General features: G+C 38.3%; 1 protein-coding gene across 3 annotated transcripts in view; it reads left to right on the plus strand.

The window, feature by feature from the left end:
• The window catches only part of glis1a (GLIS family zinc finger 1a), a 65,854-nt gene that overhangs the window by 19,175 nt on the left and 19,867 nt on the right, over nt 1–26,812 (plus strand). The window contains exons 2-4 of one of the 3 annotated variants that reach the window (XM_026150440.2): nt 10,444–10,508; nt 10,637–11,565; nt 20,135–20,296. In XM_026150440.2, coding sequence (XP_026006225.2) covers nt 10,672–11,565; nt 20,135–20,296 — 1,056 coding nt within the window. In that variant the 5' untranslated portion in view covers nt 10,444–10,508; nt 10,637–10,671. Of the gene's footprint in view, nt 1–10,443; nt 11,566–20,134; nt 20,297–26,812 lie in introns of all 3 variants that reach the window. The other 2 variants (XM_026150441.2, XM_026150438.2) reach the window with 2 other exon arrangements.

The following is a 26,812-nucleotide window of genomic DNA, read 5'->3' on the forward strand; positions in this document are numbered from 1 at the left end:
CAACCAGAGTGCTTATCCGTTGCACATGCCATCTGTCATTGTTCAGTCTGTTATTTGCAGCTCATTTCTGTATTTTATTTACATTGTTGTTAAACATCACTTGTTTTGTCTTTTTGCATGTCTGTTCTAAGCTGTTGAGCTTTCACGACCACTGTAACCAATCCCAGCCTTGAGGGCATATCTGTTTTAAATAACACTTACCTGGATCTTTATTTTTTTGATGGATGGTCTCTGTTTTTCCTTCCAGCTGCAGAGTCTATATTTGTGGGGATGGAAGACTAATCGGGTCCTCTGTTGGGGTCTTGTATTGCAGCTTTGCATTCTTTCCTTCAGTTTCAAGCTGTGCTGCAGGCATTGGTGTTTTTTGTTACCAGAACTAGCCTTGCTTTCAGCAATGCTTGCAAATATAGACATGGCTGAGCGTCTTAACTGGCGTCACCACTGATTTTTGTCATGGCAGTGTTGCAGCTTCACATTGTCCTCTTTTATTGAGCTGACACGGATGCCGTAGGGATTTATACTTGCGTGGAATAAATGTATTCAGCACCTTTTTCACACAGAACTGGCTGCGAGAAGCTGACTGGCACACAGAGCGGACAGGTTCAGAAACGAGGTGCCAACTCTCAGCCATGTGGTCCTCATCAGTGGCATTGATGTCCCCAGACTGGAACTTTGGCATGGCCATACCATCCACAGGTGTTTTTGCACCTGCTTCATCTTCTAGTTATGTCTGACTTTCCATTTGAGCTCTCGGTCAACACAAAGCTCTTTAATTCGCAGTAGAATTTTTTGTGAAGTGTTCACGTGTCGTTCAGTCTTCATGTTAAAATCCAAGTACAGCATAGGCCTTCAGCAGGATATTTTCTTGACATGATGCCCATATTTGGCAGAAAACCTCAGCAGTCTGTGCTTTCCCAAACCTCCAAAACACAGTTCTTGTAACATGTTTTCATGTGTGACAACACAGTGGCTAAGGTTTGGTTAGGTTTGGGAACAATTGTGGTTGTGGTTAACCTCTCAAGCTCTGGGCTATTTTCCTTTTTTTAAATTTCCACCTGAAAAAACACTGGCAAATTCAGTCAGCAACTGATGCAATGCTTAATACATAAAATTTCCATAATGAAGGGTTCAGACTACACAGTATTGGCATGAAAATAATCTTACCAGAAACACATGGACTTACAAGAACTGATGTTGTACCTCTGGTGTCTTGTAATGTCACGATAAAGACACTAGTATCTATTTCAGTAATCATTTGTGCAGCCTGGTTCTATTCTGTTCTCCACTTGTACTGAAACTTCCCACAGCACGTCTGTCACATTGACTAACTGAAGCTTAAAGCACTCTTACTCACACAACATTGGAAAATGAAAAACAGGCTGAAGAATGAACATTGCAGGTCTTGAAAGATGGTAACTATAATTGGTTCGTGACCAGCATCCAGTCTGTCATCAATAAAAACATAAAGCGCAGTGGAACCACTAAAAATAATGACAACCAGAGTTTTGTTCGTATTTTTGTACATGTAGATACACTGTCACAAGATTCTGTGTTTATTGTTTCTGTAATTTCCTGATTTCTTTTTTTTTTTTGTAATACTCATTTATTTTGCAGTTTAGATAAACTTTTGTCACATCTCAGTCATGTCACTTACATAATTATGATCAAATGCCCCGTGAATGTTTTTCTGTGTGACTTTACTTCCTCCACATCATTTTGGAGCATTTTTTGCCCATTCTTTCTAACGACGTTGCTTCATTTTATTGAAGTTTGCAGGCATTTGTTTATGGCTTCACATTTGACTCTAGAATAATTTGGTATACAGAAGAGTTCACGGTGGACTCTGACTGCGACATTCCCGTGTCGCGCAATAAAACAAACCCCAATTATTGCCCCTCCACCACTGTGCACTGTGCAATTTCACTGAGCGGTCTGACTTTGGGGTCAATTTGCTGGGACATCCATTTCTGGGACTACTTTGTCATTGTGTTAACACACCTGAATGCTCCAGATCATCAAACTGCCAAGCTGTTAAACACGTGTTCACACTTGATGATTAGTTAGTTGTTGCTGGATTGTTGTGGCACTCTTAGCACGAAGAGTGCTTTGCTCTTAAAGGGTTTCTCTTTTTTTGATTTTTCTTTTTTTCCCTCTTTACAAACTCTGATCTTTATGTGTGCGCTCCGATTTTTTTTTAGAAAAATCTGATACAGTTTTAGACTTTTGGCATCTTGCTTTTTTTGTCCTCTTTTCTGTGCTGATATTTAGTTACTTCTGAATAAAATCCCATCAGAGTTTAGTGGGATTTTAATGTAGGACACAAGTTCCTGTGAATCTTTATCTTGACACTCCAAACAATTTTTGTTCAAACTCACATTTGAACATTTTTAGTTACGTCAGTGTTTAAGTTCATAGCTCGTGATGGCCAACAGCAAATTGTGTTTAAAAATATTTAAGACTTTTCTCAGCATTGGGTACTTGGTTCTTGGTTTTGGAAAAGGGTAACGTACACCTCTAATCACAACAACGTGTCTCTGTATTCAGCCCGCAGTGTCAGGTCAGCAGCTTCAGCTCAGGCGTCTTCCCTCAGTGAAAATAAATCGTTCTCCTGTTGAAGCTGAATCAGTTTGACAGCTTGTACAGATGGGACATTTTTAGAGTTTAGTGCAGAACAGAAGCAGAAGATTGTGCTCATATTTTTATTCACTTTTACAAAAACTCTGTCCCCCAGCATGCAGGACTGTGATCCAAAGCACATTTATAGGAATTTATTACTGCCCTCTATGTGTCTTCTGATGGGAGTCTTGCTGAAGATGATGATGAACAGTTGTCACTGTTAATATATATGCAAAAGGTGCCAGTTGGTCTCTTAGCGGTAGATATATCAGCACAGCAGGTAGTTTTCTTTTCTGTCTTCTGGGGTAAATCGGCAAATAAACACTGAGGTTCGGTGGAGCTGCAGAACTCAGATTTCAAAGTAAGTACATTTCATGTTTGTGAAATCATGAGCTTACAGTAGTAAATTGAAGCTTGTGTTTGCTGTTGGATCTGGATTCATGCGTTTGAGCATCAAAAAAGCAGCGTCACAATTTCTCTGCTACTGTTTACCATAAACATTTTGTGAGGTATCTGTAAATGTGCTTATTTGAGGACCCAATAAATTCCACTAATGTGCACGAATGTATATTTAGCAGCTTGGCTCTGTTACCCATGACCCAGCATGGAACAGAACAGAGATCACTGACAACAAAACTGGCAATGATTAAGTCAGAGCACAAAAGATAGAGGTGGGTTGCAAAGTGGCTTGCAAGACTGTCTGCAGCTTAATCAGTGAACCCTATAGGAGCTAGGAAACTGGATGAATAAAAGGGTATTGGCTGAACCTTCAGGTGATGTGAGCTGGCAATCGAGGTTAGCTGAACTGCCTGAGCTAACTCTGTGCTTAACTGTAAAACTGAGACTGAATTATGTTAGAGCAGCAGTAATTTCCTTCTGTTGTAATTTGCCATTTAAAGTGGTCCAATATTGTAAAGTAGCAATACATTTTTAATAACATTACATTTAATATGCTTTCTTATACAGAATTCAAAAGATCAGTCAAGAATAAACCTGGAATAAAAATTTATGTCTAGATTTTTTCTGCAATTGGCTATGAGTTGACCGGCAAAAAAAAAGTATTTATTTCAGGAAATGAACTTTTTCACTAGCTCATTAAAAGGGATTCATTAAAGTTTTTTGTTTTGTTTTGTTTTTTTTTTTGGGGGGGGGGGTGTTCATAGATTTTGAACAGTAGTAGAAAGAAACAGATGCGTCAATATATAGAAAGATCTATAGGGGAATAAATGGGAGAATATTTACTTAGTTACTGGTTACTGGTTACTGGTTTGTCTTTCTGGAAAATCTGACTTTAATACATGAAATCTCCGTGTGTTTGTTTGCTTGCGAATTCCTCTTACCCCATCAGGAGTTGAACATCCAACACTGGCCCCTGAAGATTTTTATCTATATTGGATGTTATGATTAATACAATCATGTTGCCTAGCAAGCACCTACAAACAGGCTAAAATCACTGACCATTTGTAGCATTTACTCACTTTTAACACCTCATAAAACCACTAAGGATTTAATTTCAGTTTCAAAACAGTAATATCTAATTTATATCCACAAAGCTTTCATTATGCATGATATATAGTGATGTCATCATGTTTCCGAGCAACCACCTAACATCGAACTAAAATTACTGACCAACTGTAGCACGAGCAAGTAGTACTTATAAAAACATAAGAGCAAAGTAGGGAAGCTTATTTGAATCTTTAGTGCAGTCACTTGTATGAATATAGCAAGGTGTGAATGTGTACTGAATATAAAGCAGGAAGCTGTTAGGAAAAAAGTTTGCCTTTCCAGTTTCCTGTGGACAAATATAGGCTAATGACCTGAAAATGCAGTAAACTAGGATTTATTAGCATACCACAATCCCACAAAATTGTTTTCACAGGATTAAGGTGTTTTGAAATTGGAGGATCTGAGACAAATTATTTAGAGAAGTGTAAACTCTCAGACTGCGGCCAACTTTCTTGGTTACTGGGATACTGGTCTCTCATGTTCATTATAAAAACACAAGTGACAGTTGTGAAACTAGTTATGTAATTAAAAAGCTTTCTTTAATGCATTGCCAGCCACATTTATGAGATTTTATTCTCCTGCAAACATATTGTCTTAACCTGAAATATGCTGCTGCCTTGAGGAATTCTACATGTATTTTCTTTCTAATTCAGGAACTAAGATTTACACTTGTTTTAGTCTTGCATGATTTATGTGAGAAGTCTAATATAACTCAATGGGAGAGTTACAAATCAGAACTTAGGTGTACTTTGAAATGAATGATGCAAATATGTCTTAGAAATGCTACTTTGTTTTGATATTATAGCAACTTCTTTCTGTAAGCCAATATGAAAATCATCACTAATGAATACATGTACACGAAAAATATTGTAAATACTGCACATTCACATATGCACATATTATTCAGAATAGTAGATAATGAATATTTACCTTTTAAACTCTTGTTTTGTTGTTTTTACTATTTGATCATTTAAAAAGGACACAAACACAAAGAGGTTTGTGTTCTCCATGTCTTTCTACTTTATTCACTAAAACAGTGGTCCCAAACCTTTTTTGTGCCACAGACCGGTTTAATGTCAACAATATTTTCGCAGAACGGCCTTTACAGTGTCGCAGATAAATACAATAAAATAAAATGATACGACCAAGACAAAAACTATATTGTTGTGTAAACGCAACAATCAACGCAAATTCACTGTGTAATTGTGTAACTTTATTAGCAGCCTTCTCCTGAAATGCGCCAACAACACCGAGAGTAAAATCTTCCTCTTAATGCTCTCTGGTCGCTATGGTAATGCATAAATATTTCTTTCAAAATAAGACGCGCAACTACAACACGGGAAAAGACCCAGGGAAACAGAGTTAACGATAAAATCCCCGAAAACCATAACCCGAGCCTCAACTCTCACGGCCTGGTATCAAGCGGCTCACGGACCAGTACCTGTCGGTGGTCCGGGGTTGGGGACTGCTGCACCAAAACATATCAAAAGCTTGTCTTAGCTAATCCTCCTGATTGCTGCTGTTGTTTTAGCCTGAAGGCACCAAACCATGTTTTAAATTTATCACTAACATGTTGTGTTAGGAAAAAACTTCCTTGTTGCCTCATTTAATCACTGATTTTGGTCTCCACCAACACCAAATAGGCCATTCTTTATTTGCCATTTAGTCCATCTTGGAATTTATGTTATTTCTGAGATTAACCAAAATTACTCAAGAACTTTCAATTTTATTTTTTTTAACATTTGTATTAGTGAAGTCACCCACAAAGCTTTTAAAACAACAACATTTGGGCCATGATTTATCCTGTAATTTCATACCTTTTGTGCATAGTTAAGGCAATTGCCGTTAAAGAGCTTGGGAAAATGTTGCAAACAAAGTGTTGTTAACATGACATGTGTGTACTGTAAAAACAGATACATTCTTTTCATTTTAAGTTGATGCAGTTTTTCTTTAAAAAAGTTACACTTATGAACATTATGCTTGTAATGTTGCTATAATTGCAATGTGTATATAACTACAGTTTGCAATAATTACAATTTTAATGCAGTAAAAGGACATAAATCTTTGCCACATGAATCTGGAATTTTTGAGAAAAGCTGCTGCAAAGCATTTTTTAGCCACAGTAATCACAAAAGAAATTCCATAGGGAGTGACTAATTCCTCTGCCATGTTCAACAGCTGGTCACTAATGCCGTCTGTCTTGGTCTGGTGCTCAGTAAGTTGTGCACAGAGGTTTTATCAGAGCTCTTTGACTAAAACGGCTTCCTGCTGTGTCTGGAAACATGATTGATGAGAGCATCAAGTTTACATTCATCCAAAACAATGAGCTGAAAGAAACCGAAACACTTTGACACGCTCATCTTTGTTCTTAAACGCTTGCATAACACATATTGATTACTTCAGCTTTAAGGGCTGGGTGGGAGAGGGTAGTCTGACCGTTATGTGCTTGGAGAACCTTTTTCCTCTGTCAAAAGCTCCCAGAGACAAACATATTAAGTCTTACTCATAAGAATCTGACAAAATGCTGAGTTCACATGCACCTGATGAAGTGATAACTCAAACTGTGTGCTGTTTTGACAGCATGTTTTGACAGTGCAAAACAATGAGATCCTGCGTATTTGTGTGTACTAAACTTTACTCTTATGTGTAAATAAAGTTGATCTGTAACAGGCTTTTTGGTGCAAACAATAGCACGTTAGATTCCTAGTCAAACACTTGAGATGTGATTCAAAGTTTGTGGGTTTAAGACCCACCAGTCAGGTTTTTGTTGTTTACAGATGTGGTTTTTACTGGGAAATATCATCTTTTGGTGTGGTATGATATCTTTAATCTGCACACGTTTTTTTTGTTTGTTTATATTTTGTTTTAGTTTTTTTTTTTTTTTTTTTTTTTTTTTTTTGTTGGTCATCTGCTAATTAGAGGGTCAGAGGCTCGATTTCCTGGCTCCTCCAGTCTGCACGTTGAAGTGTCCTTGGGCAAGATGGTGATAAGAGTGGAAAACAAGAAATAAATATTATTTACTTAGTAATGTGTGCTCAGTCTTAGCACAAGTCAGTGAACTCTAATTGCCACAGCTCTGGATTATTTATGAAGATTTGGGAAACCTAATTCTGTTGTATGTGTTCGCATTTCTCAGTTTAATAAGGATATCTTTCCCACGTTTGAGTTGAACCAAGAGGCACTGAAAAAGTTTGTAATTCAAGACCCAAAGTGCTTATTGTTGAGACAAGTACACATTTGCTTGTCCTGAAATGCCACAGCTGTGTTTAGCTAACCACAGCGAGTGAGTCCTTAAAAGACGCCACATGAGATGAGGCTGCTATTTCATAGAGTTTGCTGGTTCAGTTGAGGCTTTGTGGGTCACTTTTCTTAGTATTGCCGTCTAACTCTTCTTTCTGGATCAAGACCAAAGTGGTTTGCGAACAGACAATGCTAAAAATGTCCTCTGTGTGCTATATTTACAGCTGTATTTATGGCATAGAGGATTTTTACACAAGTCCTGGTTTGACGCTAAAGAGGAGCAGTTAGATTACAAATGTGAACATCAAATCTTCATATTCATAAGCTCTTACAGCTAAAAGAATCTAATTTGGAATTATCCCATTTCAAACATGCCAAACCACATCTGCTATCGTTAATCCCTTGCAACTCATCGACACACAGACACATCGCAGCCTCTCTAATTAAAAGTCAACCACAGTTCCCATGACATGACTATGGTGGGGGAACTCCAGCGATTTACAGGAAGAATCGTAAAACTGTAAACCAGACTATAACAGGAAACTATGGGCATTAACCTACACTTAGCGACTCCTTCGTCAGCTAATATAACTACAGAACTGAACTTACTCATCCTCTTAGCTGTGTTGGCCTGTGGCTCGTAAAATAACCATCAGCATAAAATCCTTTTGAATCTTTCCAATGACTAATTACACGTGGCAGCGATCCTACTGAAAATTAGATCATCGATATCTGGCAGATGGTAGAGAACTGTGGAAATCAAGTCAAGTCCAATAAACAGTCAAGGACTTCTGCACAGTAGAGCTACTGTATATGTGACAGGGGTGGGGGTGCTTGTGTTTGGCCCACCATTTTCCAGCCTCCCTGTATTGCATCAGTAGCAAGCGGTGAGATGCGGTCCATTACTCTTCCTCTGTTAACAAGCATCTGGACCAGGTTCCAGGCAATCGGCTGCCACACAGCAACTGGCTGTTTGCTGCAAGGGTGGCCTAAATGCCTGGAGTAATGAATCAGCTCTGAGTGTCGCAGCAGCAAACACACACTCGTTGCAGAATTACACTCTAAGATATTTGACTGAAGTCTGCTGACAAGGAGCGCTGGACTGTGTTTGTTTTGGTTTTTACTCCATCCAAAACCTTTCCTTCTGGTCACTGTGGTCTATTTGTTGTTAATGATTGGACACAAAATGGAAATGAGGGAATAACATTGAGAGAATGAGACAGTCTGGGTTTCATGCTTCATACTGTTGAACAGCGTGGCAAGTTGTCACACCAGCTGAGTTACAATCAATCCTGACTCAGTTCAGCCGACATGGTAAAATGTGCTAAGTGCTGTCTTTAAAAGGGCAAGTCCATCATTTTTACAAATCAAAATCTGTTTATAGATTGTGTTTAAGGCCTTTTAGGGAGTTGGGGTAAATCTACTTGAGTCAACTTCTGTTTGATCTCCAAACAGCGCAGCGTTAGTTCAGGCAGGTCTCAAAGTCGAGCTCGGCTGCACTCCGGGCTCAGCAGCTCATCTCATTACCAGCCCACATTAGCTGATGGCTCAGCTGATACCCTTCTACATAACCAATTGGTAAATCTTTTCAAGGGCACACTGTTTATTGTGCTTTAGTCTGTCCCATACTAGGTGCAGATCTGCCTCTTTTTAGACAGCCTCCACCCCAGTTCCTCCTTTTCATGGTGTATCTGACTTGATCAAAGTAAATCTGCTCTTATTGATGCCTGTTGGGTCTTGTCACTGCTCTCACCACCTTTTCCTTTCCACCCATGTTTGCATAAAGATTGAGAGGTCCTAGGCTAGAGCCGTGCTGCTCAATATAAATTACTATAAGTAAAAAAACTTCTTGTGTTGATTAGTGTTTCAGACTGAAACAAGCTCACAAGTCCTCTTTAGCAGCATGAGTGGTACATCATCCTTTATCAACACAACACATGAATGTTTAATGAATTGTCAGTTCAAGGTGATACAAGTATTGAATTTTTATAAGAAACATTCATTAGACAATATGAGCGTTCCAGTCCTCATTTTTTTTTTTTTTTAAACAGTCTTCTGCATGTTGTGTAGTGGTCAGAAATGAAACAGGTTTTTCTTTTAAAATGAAAGTAAAAAAACAAATCATTAAACCCAACAGCCAGGACACTAAACACCATAAAATCCAAGGACCTCCAGAGTGTTACAGACCGTTTTGGTGAAAATAATCCCCAGTTTGATCAAGATTTTCTTAGTTTTGTGAGTCCTTAAGTTTAGAGTAATGCTTCTCATGAGAGAAGCATCTTTGGAAATTTGTTTGTGAAGGAAACTCTGCTGAGGCAATGGCCGAGTGATGAACCAGTGGTTGATGGGTGAATTCCATGGTAGATGCGGTGAGGCTTGAGTGTAAGAGATGGAATATCTCTTTTCAAATGCACAGATCATCACACGTGTCTCGTTCCAGCGCAGTGACTTTTTGCAGCTTTTCCATTTCATGCTGCATCGTACGCTAATCTTTTTAAATTTCAGGCTATTATATTTTATTTTTTGCTCTACAACATTTATCTGTCTGGTTCACAGCCCTTTTGACTATAGATTTCTGTATAGTAGGCCCTTTTTATGTCAGCGCTGCCCTTGAGCAGTAAATCCCCACCCACCTGTTGTTTTAGCGCTCTGTCTGCAAAAGACAGCCAGTCAGAAGACAGAAAAGTTAAGGGCAGATAGGCTAGAACAACTTGTTTCAGACACTAGATGAACAAAGGGGCTGCACCAAGGCCCAGGATAAGATAAATAAGGATTATTATTGAAATGTGGCCTATGCAAAGCTGTTCTGCTAGATTCCAATATTAAAATTATGGAGCTGCAAAGAGCATCATACTGTAGGTCAGCTTTAACTCTAGCTTCAGCAGTAGCTTTTGCAGCTAACTGACCTTGTTTATTTTCAAGACTTGTGTCGTAGTTAGGCAAGAAAACTAGGGTACATATACTTGAATGCAATTCTTCAGGTTTTAAACTGTTTTTTCGATCATAAAAGATTCAAGCACTTTTTTAAATTTATGTATTTTTTATGATGACTCATTTGGGTTTGGTTTTTGTCTCCCACAGTGCTGGAGTGATGACTGACCACGCAACACTTTGGAACAAATGACTGAAGTCTACACATTCAGAAGGTGCCAGAAGTTGCACATGAATCTAATTTGATTACCTTTGAATGCGAAAAGATGCTGCAGAGGGTTTTATCTACAATGGGGTCTTAAAATTGCTCCAAGATAATCGACTTCAACGATTTTACTGACAGGATCTCTTGGTAGGAGTCTGTGAGTGGGGGCTGGCATGTGGCCCCCTGATCTCGGGCCTCCAGATGTGACTCTTCCTGGATTTGGGAGTGTGTTTGAGGATGCTGAGGATCTTCAGGCGCCGCTGTCTTCTGGTGGCTTCTGCCAGCCATCGATCCAATCGGGAGGCCTGTGCTGTCTTCCCAGGACCTCACTGTCGCTCTCCTCGCTTGGGCGTGACCTCACCTCCCTGCTCAACTGTAAGACAGCCGGATCCCACGTAGAAAAGACTGTGGAGGACTTTGCAACCACAGCTCACACAGACACCCAAAACAGCACTCAGAGGTTTAGCTGCTACCCTCAGCCTTCCTTCCCAATTTCCTACATGCTCACCAGCTGTGCCACATCTTCATCTTTCGCCTCGCCACCTTCCCCACTGTCTTCTGCCTCCTCATCTCTACTTTTTGCATCTTGCTTGCCTCTTTCTGATGCCAACAATAAATTGTCTCAACAACAACAAAAGCCACAGGAGGAATATTGCTCCGTAAAACAAGAACCTGCAGATGATTTCTTGCCATGTAAGAGGGAACAGTTTCAAATTAGCAACCAGCAGGGGGAGCTGTACCATTTAAATCAGGCTTTTCAAGGATACAGCAATCAGGACAGCACACAGTCCTCTCTTCAGTCCCCCATGATTAACGTACCTGTGGGACAGGACCCCACGCTTGACCAGCAGGAGCAACCGTGTCATTGGATCGACTGCAGTGCCACTTATAGCACCCAGGAGGAGCTAGTGAGGCACATCGAGAAAGTGCACATCGACCAGAGAAAGGGGGAGGAGTTTGCATGTTTCTGGACTGGCTGCGTGCGACGCAACAAACCGTTCAATGCTCGCTACAAGCTGCTTATCCACATGAGGGTCCATTCTGGAGAAAAACCCAACAAGTGCATGGTGAGTTTGCTTTAGTCAACAGTTAAATGACAGAATAAATGGATAACCGAGTCAGAACGGACCGTTTAAAATAAATAAATAAATAAATAAATAAATAAATAAATAAATAAATAAATAAATCTGAAGTTACTGAGAGAAGACACAAACTACTTCTCAAACTGCAAAACAGAAATCTCTTGGAAGAGTTTTCCCCGTTAAGGAATTTATACAACAGTAGTTTATTAGAGCAATGCGGCAACTATTTAATTTAGCAATAACAGTAATATTCTTAGTAGTACCTTGTCAAATGGAAGGGGTTTTAAGCATCAAAACATAAAACCAGCACTTTGTGTCCATTAATTCTTTGAAAGGGACCTGTTATACTTATTTCTAACTTCATGTTTTCTAGTAGACCCACTTGACATGATTCCCAGGTCAAAATAACCATTCTTTGTCATCCTTTATCTGAAACAAGTCTTTTAGTTCTCTTCCCCTTCCCTTCCTTTAAGCTAACTTTCTTCTGATTTGATGCCCCAAATAAAAAGATATTTTGAACAGCAATTGGGTGGGGCTTGTGTGTCTGAGACAGCCATATAAGGGATATCTGCTCTAGCTCATACAGAATCAGGTGCAGATGGAAACTAAAGCCAAGCGTTTGTAGCCATCTGCAATTAATGAGGATTGTACATACACTAATGTCATTATGTGAAACTTAATGAGCATCCGCTATTATAACATAGACATATATATATTACCTAAGGAAATGAAGAAAAGCATAATGGGTCCCCCTAAATGTGTGGCTGTGATAAAGTACTGGCATGCACAGCCATCGTACCAGAAGGCTGTTTTCTCCTGATTCCCCTGGTATATAACGAGAATGTTGGGACCTGTTGATCAAGGAAGGGAACATGATGCAGGACACAAGAGGATCACAACTGTGAACAAACCCAAATGATAGCTGCTTTATTCTCACCTAAGAACTAATGGACGTACAGGCAGCGTATTTTTCGGGCTATAAGGCGCACTTAAAATCCTTTAATTTTCTCAAAAATTGACAGTGAGCCTTATGCACTTTATGTATGAATTCTGTTTGCTTACTGACCTTGAACCAACTTTATGTGGTACACAATAAACACTGCGACATCACTGAGAGTTAGAAACGGTCTAAATTCTTTTATCTTTAATAAAATGATCAGTGTTGCTGCTTTACCAGGTGTAACAATTAAGTTTAACATCCGGGCATCCATGAAAACAGAATTTATGAAATTTAACAGAGTTAGAAGTTAGCAGGAAGTTAGCTTGCTAGTTTCTACCTAAGGATGATATACCATGTTCTGTATGGGATTTCTAAATAAATTAAAACATACAGCTCTGCTATCACTTCTAACATAAATAAAGAAGAAGAAAACTAAACAGCAGTGACTTTTGTAGGGTTACTGAAGTTGGACTAGCATGGTATATAATGATGTGCTACGTGATCGCTAGCGACACTGCTATGTTAGCATAACATAAACACAGTGAAGCTGGAGGATGAACGCTAACTTTTTTCCACTCAAAAGTTAACGTGAGGGTTCCTGATGGTTAGGGACAAATGCAATCGCATGGCAGGGTGCTGTAAAATATAAGGTTAGTCATTAATATACTGTGACAACATGGGAATAGAGTAGCTGCGAGAGAATTCAACATTAATGAATCAATGGAACGAGTTGAGTAAAGTTTGACTTATCTGACTTTTTTTTTTTTTTTTTTTGCTTAATGCGCCTTATAATCCAGTGCGCCGTATGTATGAAAAAAGACTCGTTCATCGACCGTGCGCCTTATGGTCCGAAAAATACAGTACTAGAAAACCGAGAGGTTAAAGGCTGTTTTGTGTCCGATCCAGTCTGCACGTGCATCCCTGTTGGTTAATGTCTAGTTAAGCTGGCTGCTACAGTGTATGTGTTTTTTTGTGAGAATGAACGTTTTTTGTTTGTTTGTTTATTCCCTTCACTTGGAGAGATTTATCCAGCACATGCCAAATCTTAGAACAGTCAGTCAAAACATACAGTATCTCATCCTTTCCAGCATCGCATGGGCCAGGGCCACTTGGAGCTTTTACTGGGTTTGAAAGGCATTAATGAGCTCACAGTCTTCTACTGATTTCTGCCAGACTGATGAACCATCTGTTAGACAGGGAAATGATTTAAACCTTTTCCTCTCGTCACAACAGGTTTCCCTGACTCATGAATGCCAGAGGAGGAATGAATGAATGTATGAATGGAGGATGTGTCTAAGCATACGAAAACCGCTGATCACCCTGAGCCTTTTCTGACAGATGCATTTAATTTATTGCCTAGCATAGACATTATGCATTGTCCTTAGATCAGCAGCTAAATGATTGTCTCTTATGGAAAGTATGTTCCTAAAGACAAAAAGATGGTTTTTCATATTTGTGGCCATTGTGTGCAGTTTTTGAATACTACAAGTCCCCAGGATTATTACCTATGCAGTTTCAGAAATGCAGCACAAGAGTAGAAGAAAACCACAGTAAAATGTGTATGCATCTATTGTTATATATATATATTTTCCTGTCACATTATGTGTAACTTAATCTGATTTTCCCTTTTTCATTTATAGAATTAAAAGGTTGATTACCTGATTATTTCACAGTGGAAAGTGACTTGGTGTCCCTCTGTGGGGGTCTTGAGACAGGGAGGTTCTGGAGGGGGGGGGGGGGCTGCCTTGACTGCCTTGACTGCTTGCCCCACAGCCCAGACCCAGATAAGCAGCAGGAAGTGGATGGATGCAGAATCTTTCCTTTGTTTTGTTCATTGCACAAACAAAAAACACCCAATGGGTTTGCTTCTATAGCTCGCTAGTTTCAGCAGATAAAACTTTAAATGTCAATAAATAATTAAAAAAAGAGGCTCATATATTTGAGCCATAAATTTAACCCAGGCCACTAAGATAAAGACAGATCTACAACCACGCTGGTGTGAAAACACGGTCCTTTCTACATTTACCATCACAACAGTGGCCTTTGAGCCCCAGCGATGCGTCATCCTGCATCACTTCTGTCATGAGTCACTTCATGAAGCTCAATAATTCATGACCTGAATACATCTGCCCCATTATGACCTGCTGTTTGGTGCCAAGTCCCCATCCCTGAGCAGCTCTCTCCGTTATTCCCTGCTGTCATCAGCCTAAGGATTAGTAATTCATTCAGAAGTTCTCACTCTGGGATACGCTTCCTTCATAAGTGAATTAGTTCATTATAGTGATCCAGCCTGCTGCCAACTAATAAATATTAAATCAACATAAACACAAAAAATTAGTCATTAGTCAAACTTGAACTACGTGAATAACGTCATTTCATTTTCATAAAGTTCTTATGCCAGAAGATGTGAATTAAGTCATTCCCGGTGCTGCAGTGGAAAATGAATATATCTCACATGAATGCAGTCAGTGTTTGTTAATGAATTCAGCTTTATTTACCAGCTCGTAATGTCAAGCCCCAGATTGGACAGGTGTTCCTCAGGCTGTAAACACGAGTTCTCAAAGCACCTCTAAACCCACTGTGTGAGAGTCATCATGTGTAATTTATGATGCTTCAATAAAATACACATGTATGTACATTTATGATCTGTCTGTCATATAACCATGAAAAGACCAAAACCAGTGACCCTCGAATGACGAGCATTGTCTGAAAAATTAATATTATCAGCTGTAAAGGCAGAATAAAATGTCTTCCCATCAAAATATTTTTAGCAGGAATTATAAGACTCAAGAGAGTACCAAATATGTAATTATAAATAATAAGTATTAGTCAATGGTTCTTTTACTCGTCATTATATCACATCTGTAGTATAAACTGCAGGGCTTGTTTTTTTTTTCTTTTATGAAACTTTACCCATTAGCTAGTTTTGTTTGTTTGTTTGTTTGTTTGTTTGTTTGTTTTTAGGTATTAGATATCTATCAGCTAATCATGGCAACCCAAGACATGGATGAAGACATTCTCGAGACAACCTGCTGAAGTTTAAACTGGGCATCAAACGGTGGCATGATTATTAGTACCAGATGGTCGGGTCTGAGTATTTCCAATACTTCTAATTTACGCTGATTTTCCTGCACAACCACCTGTAAGGTTTACAGAGAATGGTTTATAAATGAAATAATCCCATCGGTAGCAGTTCTCTGGGCGTAAATGCCTTGTTGGTCTAATAGAAGACGGCAGGAACTTCAATAACAACTCTTTACAATCAGTGAAGCAGAAGAACATCATCTGCCAATCCTGTTACCTAATAACAGGAACCTGAATATACAAGTTGCATGGCCTCAGCAAAATTGGACCGTAGAATATCAGAGAAAACATCACCTGGTGTGACGAGTATTGATTTCTGATGTTAAATTTGGGTTGTAGGGTTAGGATTTGGTGTAAACAGCACCTAGTTTAATCTGCACCACCAAGAATTACAGTAAGATGCCTGTGAAGGCAAAAGAGGGTCCAACCCAGTACTGACAAGGTGTACCTGATATAGTGTGGAGTGATCGTCTTTTTCATTCCTGATTAGAGATGGACCGATCCGATATTACGTATCGGTATCGGTCCGATACTGGCCTAAATTACTGGATCGGATATCGGAGAGAAAAAAAAAAGTAATCCGATCCATTAAATATCACGAAAGCACCTCACAAAACTTGCAACACGCCGTAACTCACCTCAGAACGTTAGCACGTCGGAGCAGTATGCATCACGTGATAGAGCGGCTGTGGCATGCGGGACCTGTCGGTGCTCTGGAGAGCATTTGGAGCTTCGCTAGCAACCCGGCATTTCATCTCCGACAAAGTTATCCCCGAGAGAAGTAAAGCAAGTGTGTAAGTCCATCTCTGAATGTTTGTAAAGCATTCCTGCGTTAAGCTTAACAGGCGACTGCCTCTTCTTGCTGCTACTTCAATCATGAAACTGCTTAATGATCAGCTGATCGGCTTTTCTGTCGCGAGTCCGTCTCTCTAGTTTGCTTTTGGCCCACTTTGCACCAGAAAGAGGAAACCAGCGGCTGAACAACAGCAGCACGTTTAAGCTTGATAAGCTGTTGTTAGAATTTATTTAATATTACTTTCTACTCGAGGATCTTTTTGTACGCAGCTGACGGCTGGTAACTGTGCAGGGGCGGATCTAGCAAAGTTTAGCCAGGGGGGCCGATAGGGCATGAACAGGGAAAAGGGGGCACAAAGACATACTTTTCTTTCTTATTCTCATTTAAAATGTCAAGCTTTTAATAAATAATTATCTGACACCCAAAGTTTTAATTTGATGTAAAATGAATAGAAGTCCATTACTGTATATAGTGACTATTAAGTCTAATATAAATATATACCCTAGTAAGCTATAGTACTTTTTCCTTTGGGAAGGTACCATCTGTGCAGTCTGCAATTTTGTTGAAGAAAGATGTTGAATCTATTTAATATTTCTTGAAAAATAATTGATTTCTGTGCATTTTTTTCACACTGCATCAAATTAAGGTTGATTACGTCGATTAAGCATCATGAGGTGGAGCGTGAGGGGTGGTTCCCTATTTTTTTATTTTTTTATTTTTGTTGTTGCTGGGAGTTGGAACCCTATTAGTTAGGTTGCTTAATATTTATGCTAAGTACTCTTTAAAATACCAGAATAGGGAGGATGGTGTAGGTTTAAGTTTATTAGATTGATCAGTATTGCTGAACTATGAAATATTTTTTTTGTATACAGGTATAACAGAATAGCTTTAGTGTAGTTGTTGTTTTAAACTTTAGTATGAACTTATACAAAATGCAGCAAGATATTTAAAAAAACAGTTTTGTTGATTAAAAAACACTATATCGGATTCATATCGGTATCGGCAGATATCCAAATTTATGATATCGGTATCGGTATCGGACATAAAAAAGTGGTATCGTGCCATCTCTATTCCTGATAACGTAGTTTTAAATTATAAGTGTGTGTGTCTGTATGTGCGAACATTGGCAGGGTTGTGTGTATTAGTAAAATAAGAAGAAAAATTGTTTTGAAAAAGTAGGTGCTTTTGTGGCGAGGTGTTTTCAAAGCTTGGATTAATTAATCAAGATGATGTAGTGTGTTTTTTATGTACAGGCTTATTAAACCTAATGAGGTGAGTGACATTTATAGACTCATTAGTGATGGCTAATAAATGTGTGGAATAAATTCTGGATATTAAAAAAAAATGTAAAAGAATTACTTTATTCAAGCCTTCAGTGCTAAACTAGAACTGAGTCTAGAGACCAATTTTCTGAAGATTTTATCAAAAGTTTTAAGAAATAAATATAATATTTGTATAGAATCTATAAAATATCTATAGATTATAAGGGGATTATTTTCTTTTAAATGCAAATTTAAGTGTCACACACACGATGATCGGTCTTGATTTTTTTTCTTTGTCATTTTGAAGAGAGAACAGTTAAATCTATAGAGTAAATTGTGTCATGGGAATAAAAAATTATTTTATTTTGATTCAAAACCTTTTTCTAAATATAAAAAATACTGACAAATGAAAATGGTCTAAATCAGGGGTCCCCAATCCCAGTCCACAAGGGCCGGTGTCCCTGCAGGTTTTAGATCTCACGCTGGGTCAACACACCTGAATCACATGATTAGTTCATTACCAGGCCTCTGGAAAACTTCAAGACATGTTAAGAAGGTAATCTATCCATTTAAATCAGCTGTGATTGATCAAGGACACATCTGAAGCCTGCAGGGACACCGGCCCTCGTGGACTGGGATTGGGGACCCCTGGTCTATATGTAAATCTTCTGCGTGTGTCTATGCCAGCGGTGTCCAACTCCAGGCCTCGAGGTCTGGTGTCCTGCAGGTTTTAAATGTGACCTTGATCCAACACAGCAGATTTAAATGGCTAAATTACCTCCTCAACATGTCTTGAAGTTCTCCAGAGGGCTGGTAATGAACTAACCATTTGATTCAAGTGTGTTGATCCAGGGTGATATCTAAAACCTGCAGGACACCGGTCCTTGAGGCCTGGACTTGGACACCCCTGGTCTATGCTGTCTCTTACTTCCTTTTTAAATATTTCCATATATTTGGCGTTCTGACATAAAGATACAATATGAAACACTGATCAGTAGAAATTGGAATTTCTGTAAAGATATAAACCATAGGCAGTATGTCGGGCAGTATGTAAGCATGCTGAGGCTCATTGAAACAGTACCTACCGCAGTCGGTGCGTGTGTGTTTGTGTGGTTTTGGCTACGTTTTTTTTCTCTGAGTGGAGAACAGCCACTACCTGAAGTTTATGATATAAATACTGGTACATTGCCTCTGGTTTAGTTTTTTCTGTAAGGACATTAAGTTCTATGTCAAACGTAGTTACAACTTAAGCATTTTAAAGGAACATAAGGGGATTTAATGATTTCTTAGTTTATGTTGTAGTTTTGTTATTTTGTTTTGAGTCCCTAAAGAGATGTCAGAATGATTTTTTTTTTTTAATTCTCATGTAGTTGTTAGTCTACCGTCACAGATTTGAATCGGTAGATCTTAAAATCTTTCAAGAACTAGACACTGATTTCTTGTGTAAATGCAATAAACTGATGGCAAACTGCACTTAAAAGCCCCCAAACTTTTCAAATAAAGTGACAGAAATCGTCCAGTTATGAACATTCTTTTTCCCAAATTTTTAAATAAACTGTTACGTTCTCAAAGTGCTGAAGCTTTATTTTGGCTCACTGCATGCACTTTCACAAAAAAGTTGGTCACACCGGGGTTTTTGAAACCCATTACTTTTATATGAAGCACATTATACCCGTGTTCATGGCCAGTGTGAACAGGAGAAACGAGTATCGGGTCAGCGGAGTGAGTCGGGACTGCTTGTCACTGGATTAAAGCGGTGGCGGTAGCTTTTAGGCGATATGACATTCAACTCTCTAAGGTGACAGTATCTAGGATTTGAATTTCAAGCCCTCTTTTTAGATTGTTACACAACTATTATCAGCAGTGTGCACAACACTATCAAGTTATTTCATCTACTGCTTTTTCAGTGCATCTGAGTACAGTTAAAATATATAAATGGAAAAAAAAATCCTTTAACTCCTCTTTAATCTTTAATTATGAAAGAAGCAGACTAATGACAATATATTAGTAAACACTGATACTGCTGAACCAATTTTAAATATTTTTACTCCATTACCTGTTACCTGCTGGATCTTCTTAGTCATGGTTTCACTAAGCAACTTGTTGAGTGAATGTAGACTTGCTTACTAGTCTTTATAAAAAGCAACAGGTTCTGTTTAAATATCACACGGTCTCCTTCTAATACAGGCGCCTCAGGAGTGGAATGGGTTAATGCGTTGTCCTGTTACGAACATTCTTTTTAATATTTGGAAAACATAGGATGGCACATATTCACCGTGTATGGTTCCCCACTAACTGATGGTATTAAATGCAATTGATTTGCAAAAATGTCTAAACACATGGTTTCATTTTGTCATTGTTGAGTGTACGCTGATGGGCAAAGTGCCACTTTTACTAATTTTTTAAGATAATCTAGGCACATTTTCTTAAATAATTTTTCTATATAAAATCTTCTGCTTTTCTATTTGTTAGTTTGAGGGCTGCTCCAAGGCGTTCTCCCGTCTGGAGAACCTGAAGATCCACCTGAGGAGCCACACGGGGGAGAAACCTTACATTTGCCAGCACCCCGGCTGCCTCAAGGCTTTCAGCAACTCCAGTGATCGTGCTAAACACCAGCGCACACATCTGGACACGGTCAGTGGGCTCCTTCCATTTAGGATGTGCTCTATTATAGTGCACGTTCTCCTAATTTGAGCTTTCTGTCAGTTTGTAGTATTAGAGTGGACTCAATAGCTGGTTGCTTTTTGCTTCTCCAAGCAAACGTCACCATAACAGTAGGTCACAAAGAGGTCAAGGTCATGTAAACACGCTATATGCAAGTACAGAAAGAATCTAAAGATAACATGAAGAATTATTCTGGCTTGGGTCAGAGACAGTGAACTCATCATACATGCATGTAACCTCTTTCAGCCTGGTTGAACTGCTGTATGTTGGAAATAGCGCCATTTTTGAAATGGAGACAAAAAAACGAGCTTTTCTTGACATGTTTGTATGCTATATTAACTCTTGTAATTAAAGACACTCACTGGCATTAATGCCCATTCTGTTGCTGTATTTTGCCTTTGCCCTAATTGCATATTGTGTAAATGCACTAAGGCTGATAATTCAAACAATGTAGGATCCCAATACCACAGCAACAACTTTATTACTCTTTAATGAGAGCACACACAGAAAAACTGTAGATTTCTACACTTTTTTTTTGTCAACATAGTATTTCTAAACTAATGCAGTTTAATAAGTTTAACACAGCTTGGGAAATGGTCACAATCTCTAGAAGTACAATAGAAATATCCTTTATTGTCCCTCATTGGGGAAATTCAGGTAAACAAGCTTCTTGCTAATGTGGCGTAGGAAAATGAATTCAGCTCTAATCAGCTCTAATCTAGTGCACTGTGTTTCTGGACATGATTTTTATTTTGTAGTGAGTCGTAGTGGAGGTAGTCATTACAGCCGGAGATGCAAGTTTGAGTCATACATGTTTCCTTTTTTAGTATTTTTAACTATGTTGTTAGTTAAAAATAAATTACCTGATTGGGTTTAGATATTTAAAACCTCTGGGTTAAGTTTATAAAAAAAATAATACAAAATCATGGTTTGGGCTACAATGTTGCCACTTATGTTAGAGCTCTGTTACTTGGGTTGGCACGGCGACATGTACCTGATTTGTCTGGACAACATAAGTGACATAAACTTTCTTTAGAGGTACATTTGTTTCAAAGTAATCCTGAAAAACAGACTGTGTTTTTGTGACTTTTGTGATGACAGTACCCCCACCAAACTTCAGCGGTTGTTTTAAATACAAAGGTACGGTGTACAGGTTAGGGTTAAGGAGAAAAAGGTTCCACCTAATCGCCGACCACAATATTATAATTCTGTTTGCCACATGAGAACTTTAGGCAAGGCAAGTTTATTTATATAGCACAATTTGGTCTTTTTTAGACATGTGCTGAAAAATGAATAAACATTAAATTGACTTTTTAAACTTTCATACCAACACAGGTGTGCTTAAAACGCATTAATTATTTTACAGTACTGCATTTATTCAGGATTTTATATGTGCTTTGTTGTAGATGTAGTGCTATGTTAACAGAGGCAGCAGACAGTTGAAAACAGTGGCTGAGACCTCAGAGGGTTAAAGTGCAGCAGACTGCCTCTCCCTCAGCTTTCTATGGGACCTTCTGGGAATGACTCGGGAAGATAAACTGCTAGTGCGTGTGAGCCAATTTTAACTTGCTGTGCAGAGTCTGCTTGTGTCAGATCAGTTTATACAAAACAGGGAAAAAATAGAATCCATTCAACCGTGAAGACAGCGTGAATTTCCAGGAATTTTCATACACACCATCTACAGTAACGACATTAAATTCATCAGGGGACTCAAACTAGTGGGAGTGAGTGTCCCCCGTGCTCTTGATGATCATAAATTAAGGTTACAACTGCAAAATAAGTTATGAAATCCACAGCTGATGGAGCCTGAGAAAGAACAGAAACAGGCCTTTTCTCGTAATCCACTCTTGTGTACCAGGTGTCAAGTGTCGTGCCAGCATTGTCACTCTTTCCATGAAGGTGTTCTCATGCCCAGGGGATGTATTTAAATGCTGCATTAGTATGGTATTTATCTACTTTAATATATATATTTTTTTTAATATTACATAATAACTTTGCTTGACTATATTTTAGGGAAAAAACATTAGTTATTAAACCATTACACTTATTTTTATCGGCTGAAATGATTAGTTACATTTTTTTGGACCAAAGTGTTTGTTGGCAAAACATGGAAAATGTTATGAAGTGATTTTATAATAATGATGTAAAAATCAGCTGGATCAAGACTTTCACAAGATATTTCTGATAAAACTTCCGTCCCTTGGGTAAAATGTTATTGGAGGACATTTACTTGTATTATTAGATTGTTGAAGAACTGTTTTTTAAATAAATAGGATTTAATAATATGATGAGGTCTTTTCAGAAAGCGCTTTATTTTTTTTTAATCTCATTTAAAATATTGTAGAAAAAAGTACTGAATTCTAAAAAATTTAAAATAAGTTTTAGAATAACTTTAAATATAAAGTAAGAGTGCTTTGCTACAGTTTGGATGAATCTTGTAGATGAACCTGTCATAACTTTTATGTTTAAACAACATTTTAGTGTCTAAGGTTATTCAAAATAATTTAATATTTGGAAATCTCTGTCCACCTCCAAGCCTTTGATGCACAGTATAACTTTTTTGAGCAAACCTGGTAACAAATAACAAAACAAAACAAAGCAGTCAGTTACATCACCTTCTTGGCAGATGGTATTTACCTAAAAATAACTGAGTGAAATTGACTTTTCCTTTTGAGCCTCTGGGTTAGATACACTTTCGTAGTATGGGGTTAACCTCTTAGGACCTGGCGTCCACATATGTGGACATCACATTTTGGGTTATTTAGACCAAAATACTCAATTTTGCTGCTACTGTTCTATCAAAATTTTAAACGAATATCCTCATATGTGGCTCTTATTTTTCTTAAAAACAAAAAGAAGGTAAAAAAAAATCTAGTAATTCTTTGTTTTTACATTCATCGGGCCCCAATCAGCCCAAATATCAAAGAGAAATTAAAAATGCATGCCGTGGAAGAGTTCGGGTCTTAGGAGGTTAAATCCACTTTTGTTTTCAGAACTGACTTATCTCTTCATTGCTTGGATTCAACACTATGCTGCACAGTTGCTGCACATTTGTTGGCTGCACATCCATGATGCCAAACTGCCATTCCACCACATCCGAAATGTGCTCTATGGGAGTGAAACTGATGACTGTAAATGTCATTTGAGCATAGTAAACTCATTTTTATGTTCGGAAATCAGTTGGAGAACATTTGAGCTTTACGAATCTGCTGGAAGCAGCCATCAGAAGATGGGTATACTACAGCAGTGCTCAGGTACCTCGTGATGTTTAAATGATCTTCAGCTGGTACTAAGGGAAAATATCCCCTACACCATTACACCACCAGCAGTCTGAACCGCTGAAACAAGGGAGGATAGATCCGTGCTTTCATGTTGTTGATACCAAATTCTGACCCTACCATCCGAACGTTAGAGCAGAAATCCAGTCTTCTATTGTTCTATTGTGGCATTCATTGTGGTTTTCTGCTGCTGTATCCCATCTGATTCAAGGTTCAACGTGCTATTCATTCAGGTTATTTGAGTTGTTGTCAGGTTAAAGAATCCGGCTATTCTCCTCTGACCACTGACATCAAGCAGGTATTTTTAATTTTGTCTCTCTGTAAACCCTACAGATGACTGTGTGGAAAAATTCCCAGTAGATCAGCAGTTTCCAAAAAACTCAGACCACCCTGTCTGGAACCAAAACGATGCCGTGTTCAAAGATGTTTAAATTACCTTTCTCCCTCATTTTGATGCTCAGTTTGAGCTTCAGCAGGTTGTCTTGGCCATGTCTACATGCCTCAGTAAGCCTAGTTGCTGCCATGTGATTGGCTGATTAGATTAATGCATTAATGAGCAAATAAACAGGTGTATCTAAAAAAGTGGCGAGTGAATCTATAGTATCACTGCTCATGTCTGTCTGGGTGAATTTACTTGAAACATTTATACAAAATACACAATAAATTATGTTTAAAAATTGCTGCAATGCATGAGACCATACACTTTAAAAACACAAGACTACACATAATTGCTCTGAATATTAAGATAAATAATATTTGCTCAGTAATATAAGGTGTGAGGTGGTCTCTGCTTTACAGTCTGACATTTTTGGGATTGTGAAACTGCATACCTGCTGTGGATTTACCCTACAGACCATAGTTATTTCTACTCCTGCTGACAAGGGAATGAGAATTTAGCTGTAATCCCGCGAATCAGATCTCTTATTACACGGATGAGATGGAGCTTCACGATTCGCTCCACTGTTATTACAGCAAGTTATTTTCTCCCTTTAGTGGTTTCACACTGGCTAATGGGGGCTTCGAAGTTGCGTCACAAATTAACAATCAGACACATCTGGCGCCATCCTGGAGGCCCAGTGGAAGCCTGTCTGAATGTAAATAACTGCTGAGTAGTGCAACGGCAGGCCAAGAAATGTTTTTCAAGTTTGATTAAACAGCTTGTATTGTGTTACTAATATGACACTTTGGGGAATTTAGTCCTAAAGTAAGTGCAGGCTCAAGCAGGAATTACCTTTCTAAGTTAACGCTCACATAACATAAAAATGTGGTTTGTTTTGAGAATTTGGAAATGTATTAAAAGCATTGAGAGCTTTCATTTTACGATGGCAGTGAAGTGCAAAAAGGTGATGGACTGTGACAAATCCGATATGAAATGTGGTGCTGAATAATGCCAGGGTTTTGTTTTGGGTTTTTTTGGGTTGAGCCCTGGCAACAGGAAAAAAAGATTTCTAAATTTTTTTGGCACACATAATTGGAAACTGATATGCAGTTTATGAATTTACAGTCTGTCTCAGAGCTGTCATTTGCCATAACCACTTTGCATGTCATTACCCTGAATTTATGCTAAGATTAGAAAGACAGCACTTCATTTGGTGCTGATCTGTTTAGACTAAGAGAGAACTGAGCTGGTCTCACAGGGAATATTTTTCCTGAAATAGTTTTGAAATTGCCCCCTTTTTTTCCTTTTTTTTTTTTCCCAGACACTGTAGAGCAGCACTTACTCTGATGCCAGATCTACGTTGGTATTGCATGTCTATAATTTGAAATGTATTTGTTTAAGAATTACACAAAAATTGGGAATACTGGAGAAGAAAAATCGAGCAGACATTAGAAAAATAACAATCCCACTGACACAAGCATTATTATAGTCAAGCCTGTCCTGATATATTTCTACTAAAAATTCTTTTTACAGTAACATTTTTACTTATTTGCTTCATTCATTGTTTTGTGGCATCATTAAAAAATACAAGTGATTTTTCAATACTACTTTGTTTTTTGCATTACTGTCAAACCCAAGATCATCAAACAGTTTTTAACATTAGCCAAAGATAACCCAGGTAAAATGCAAAAATGCTGTTTTTTCTTTTTTATATGATAAAGGAAAAAAGCTTATCCAATCCTACCTGAACCTTTGTGAAAAAGCAGCTGACTCCTAAACCTAATAACTAGTTGTGCCAGCCTTGGCAACACAAACAGCAATCAAATTTTCAAGTTTTTGTGATAATAACATCACTGTGGAGGAATTTTGGCTTCTTTGCAGAATTGTTTTAATTCAGCCACATTGGAGGGTTTTCAAGCATGGACAGACCGTTTATGGTCATGCCAAAGCAACTCAATTTCATTTAAATCCACACTTTGACTAAGGCCAAGCTTCAAAGGCTCTTTTTTTTTTTTTTTTTGCATTTCAGCCATTCAGAGGTGGACTTGCTGACGTTTTTTGGATCACTGTCCTGCTGCATAACCAAACTGAGCCTGAGCTTCAGGGCTTGAATTGATAGCTAAACATTTAGCTTCAGGATTTTCTGGTAAAGAGCAAAATTCATGGTTTCCTCAACTATGGTTGTCTGGATCCAGACCATCACACTACTGCCACTGCTGGTATGATGTTCTTTATATGAAAAGTGTTAGTTTAACATGAGATGTAACAGGAGTCAGACATTCCAAACAATCTACTTTTCACTCATTAGTCCAACAGTGTCGAGACACAAAAGTCTTGAGGATTATCAAGATGTTTCTTCGTTTGTCTCTTTTTTTAATTGTTGAATCACAAAAACTGACCTTAACTGAGGCAAGTGAGTTCTTTAGAATGTTCTGGGTTCTTCTGTGACCTCCTGGATGAGTCGTCAATTTGCTCTTGCAGTAATTTTGGTGGGTCAGTCATTCCTGGGAATGATCACCACTGTTCCGAGTTTTCTCCGTTTGTATATAATGACTCTCACTGCGGTTCGCTGGAGTCCCAAAGCCTTAGAAATGACTTCATACATCTGTCTTCATTTCCAGACAGACAGATGTCAATGACAGAGGAGTTTCTCATCTGTTTCTTTAGATTGTAGCATTATTTGTTGTTATTGAGATCTTTTAGCCTACTTCCCTTTATTAGATGGGTCCTATTTTTTTTATTTTTATTAATTCATCAATTTAAGGGGGAAATTACTTTTTCTCACAGGGCAAGTTAAGTTTGGATAGTTCTCTCCCTTAATAAATGAGA

This window comes from Astatotilapia calliptera, chromosome 18, assembly GCF_964374335.1.
Source record: "Astatotilapia calliptera chromosome 18, fAstCal68.1, whole genome shotgun sequence".
NCBI classification, from domain to species: Eukaryota; Metazoa; Chordata; class Actinopteri; order Cichliformes; family Cichlidae; genus Astatotilapia; species Astatotilapia calliptera.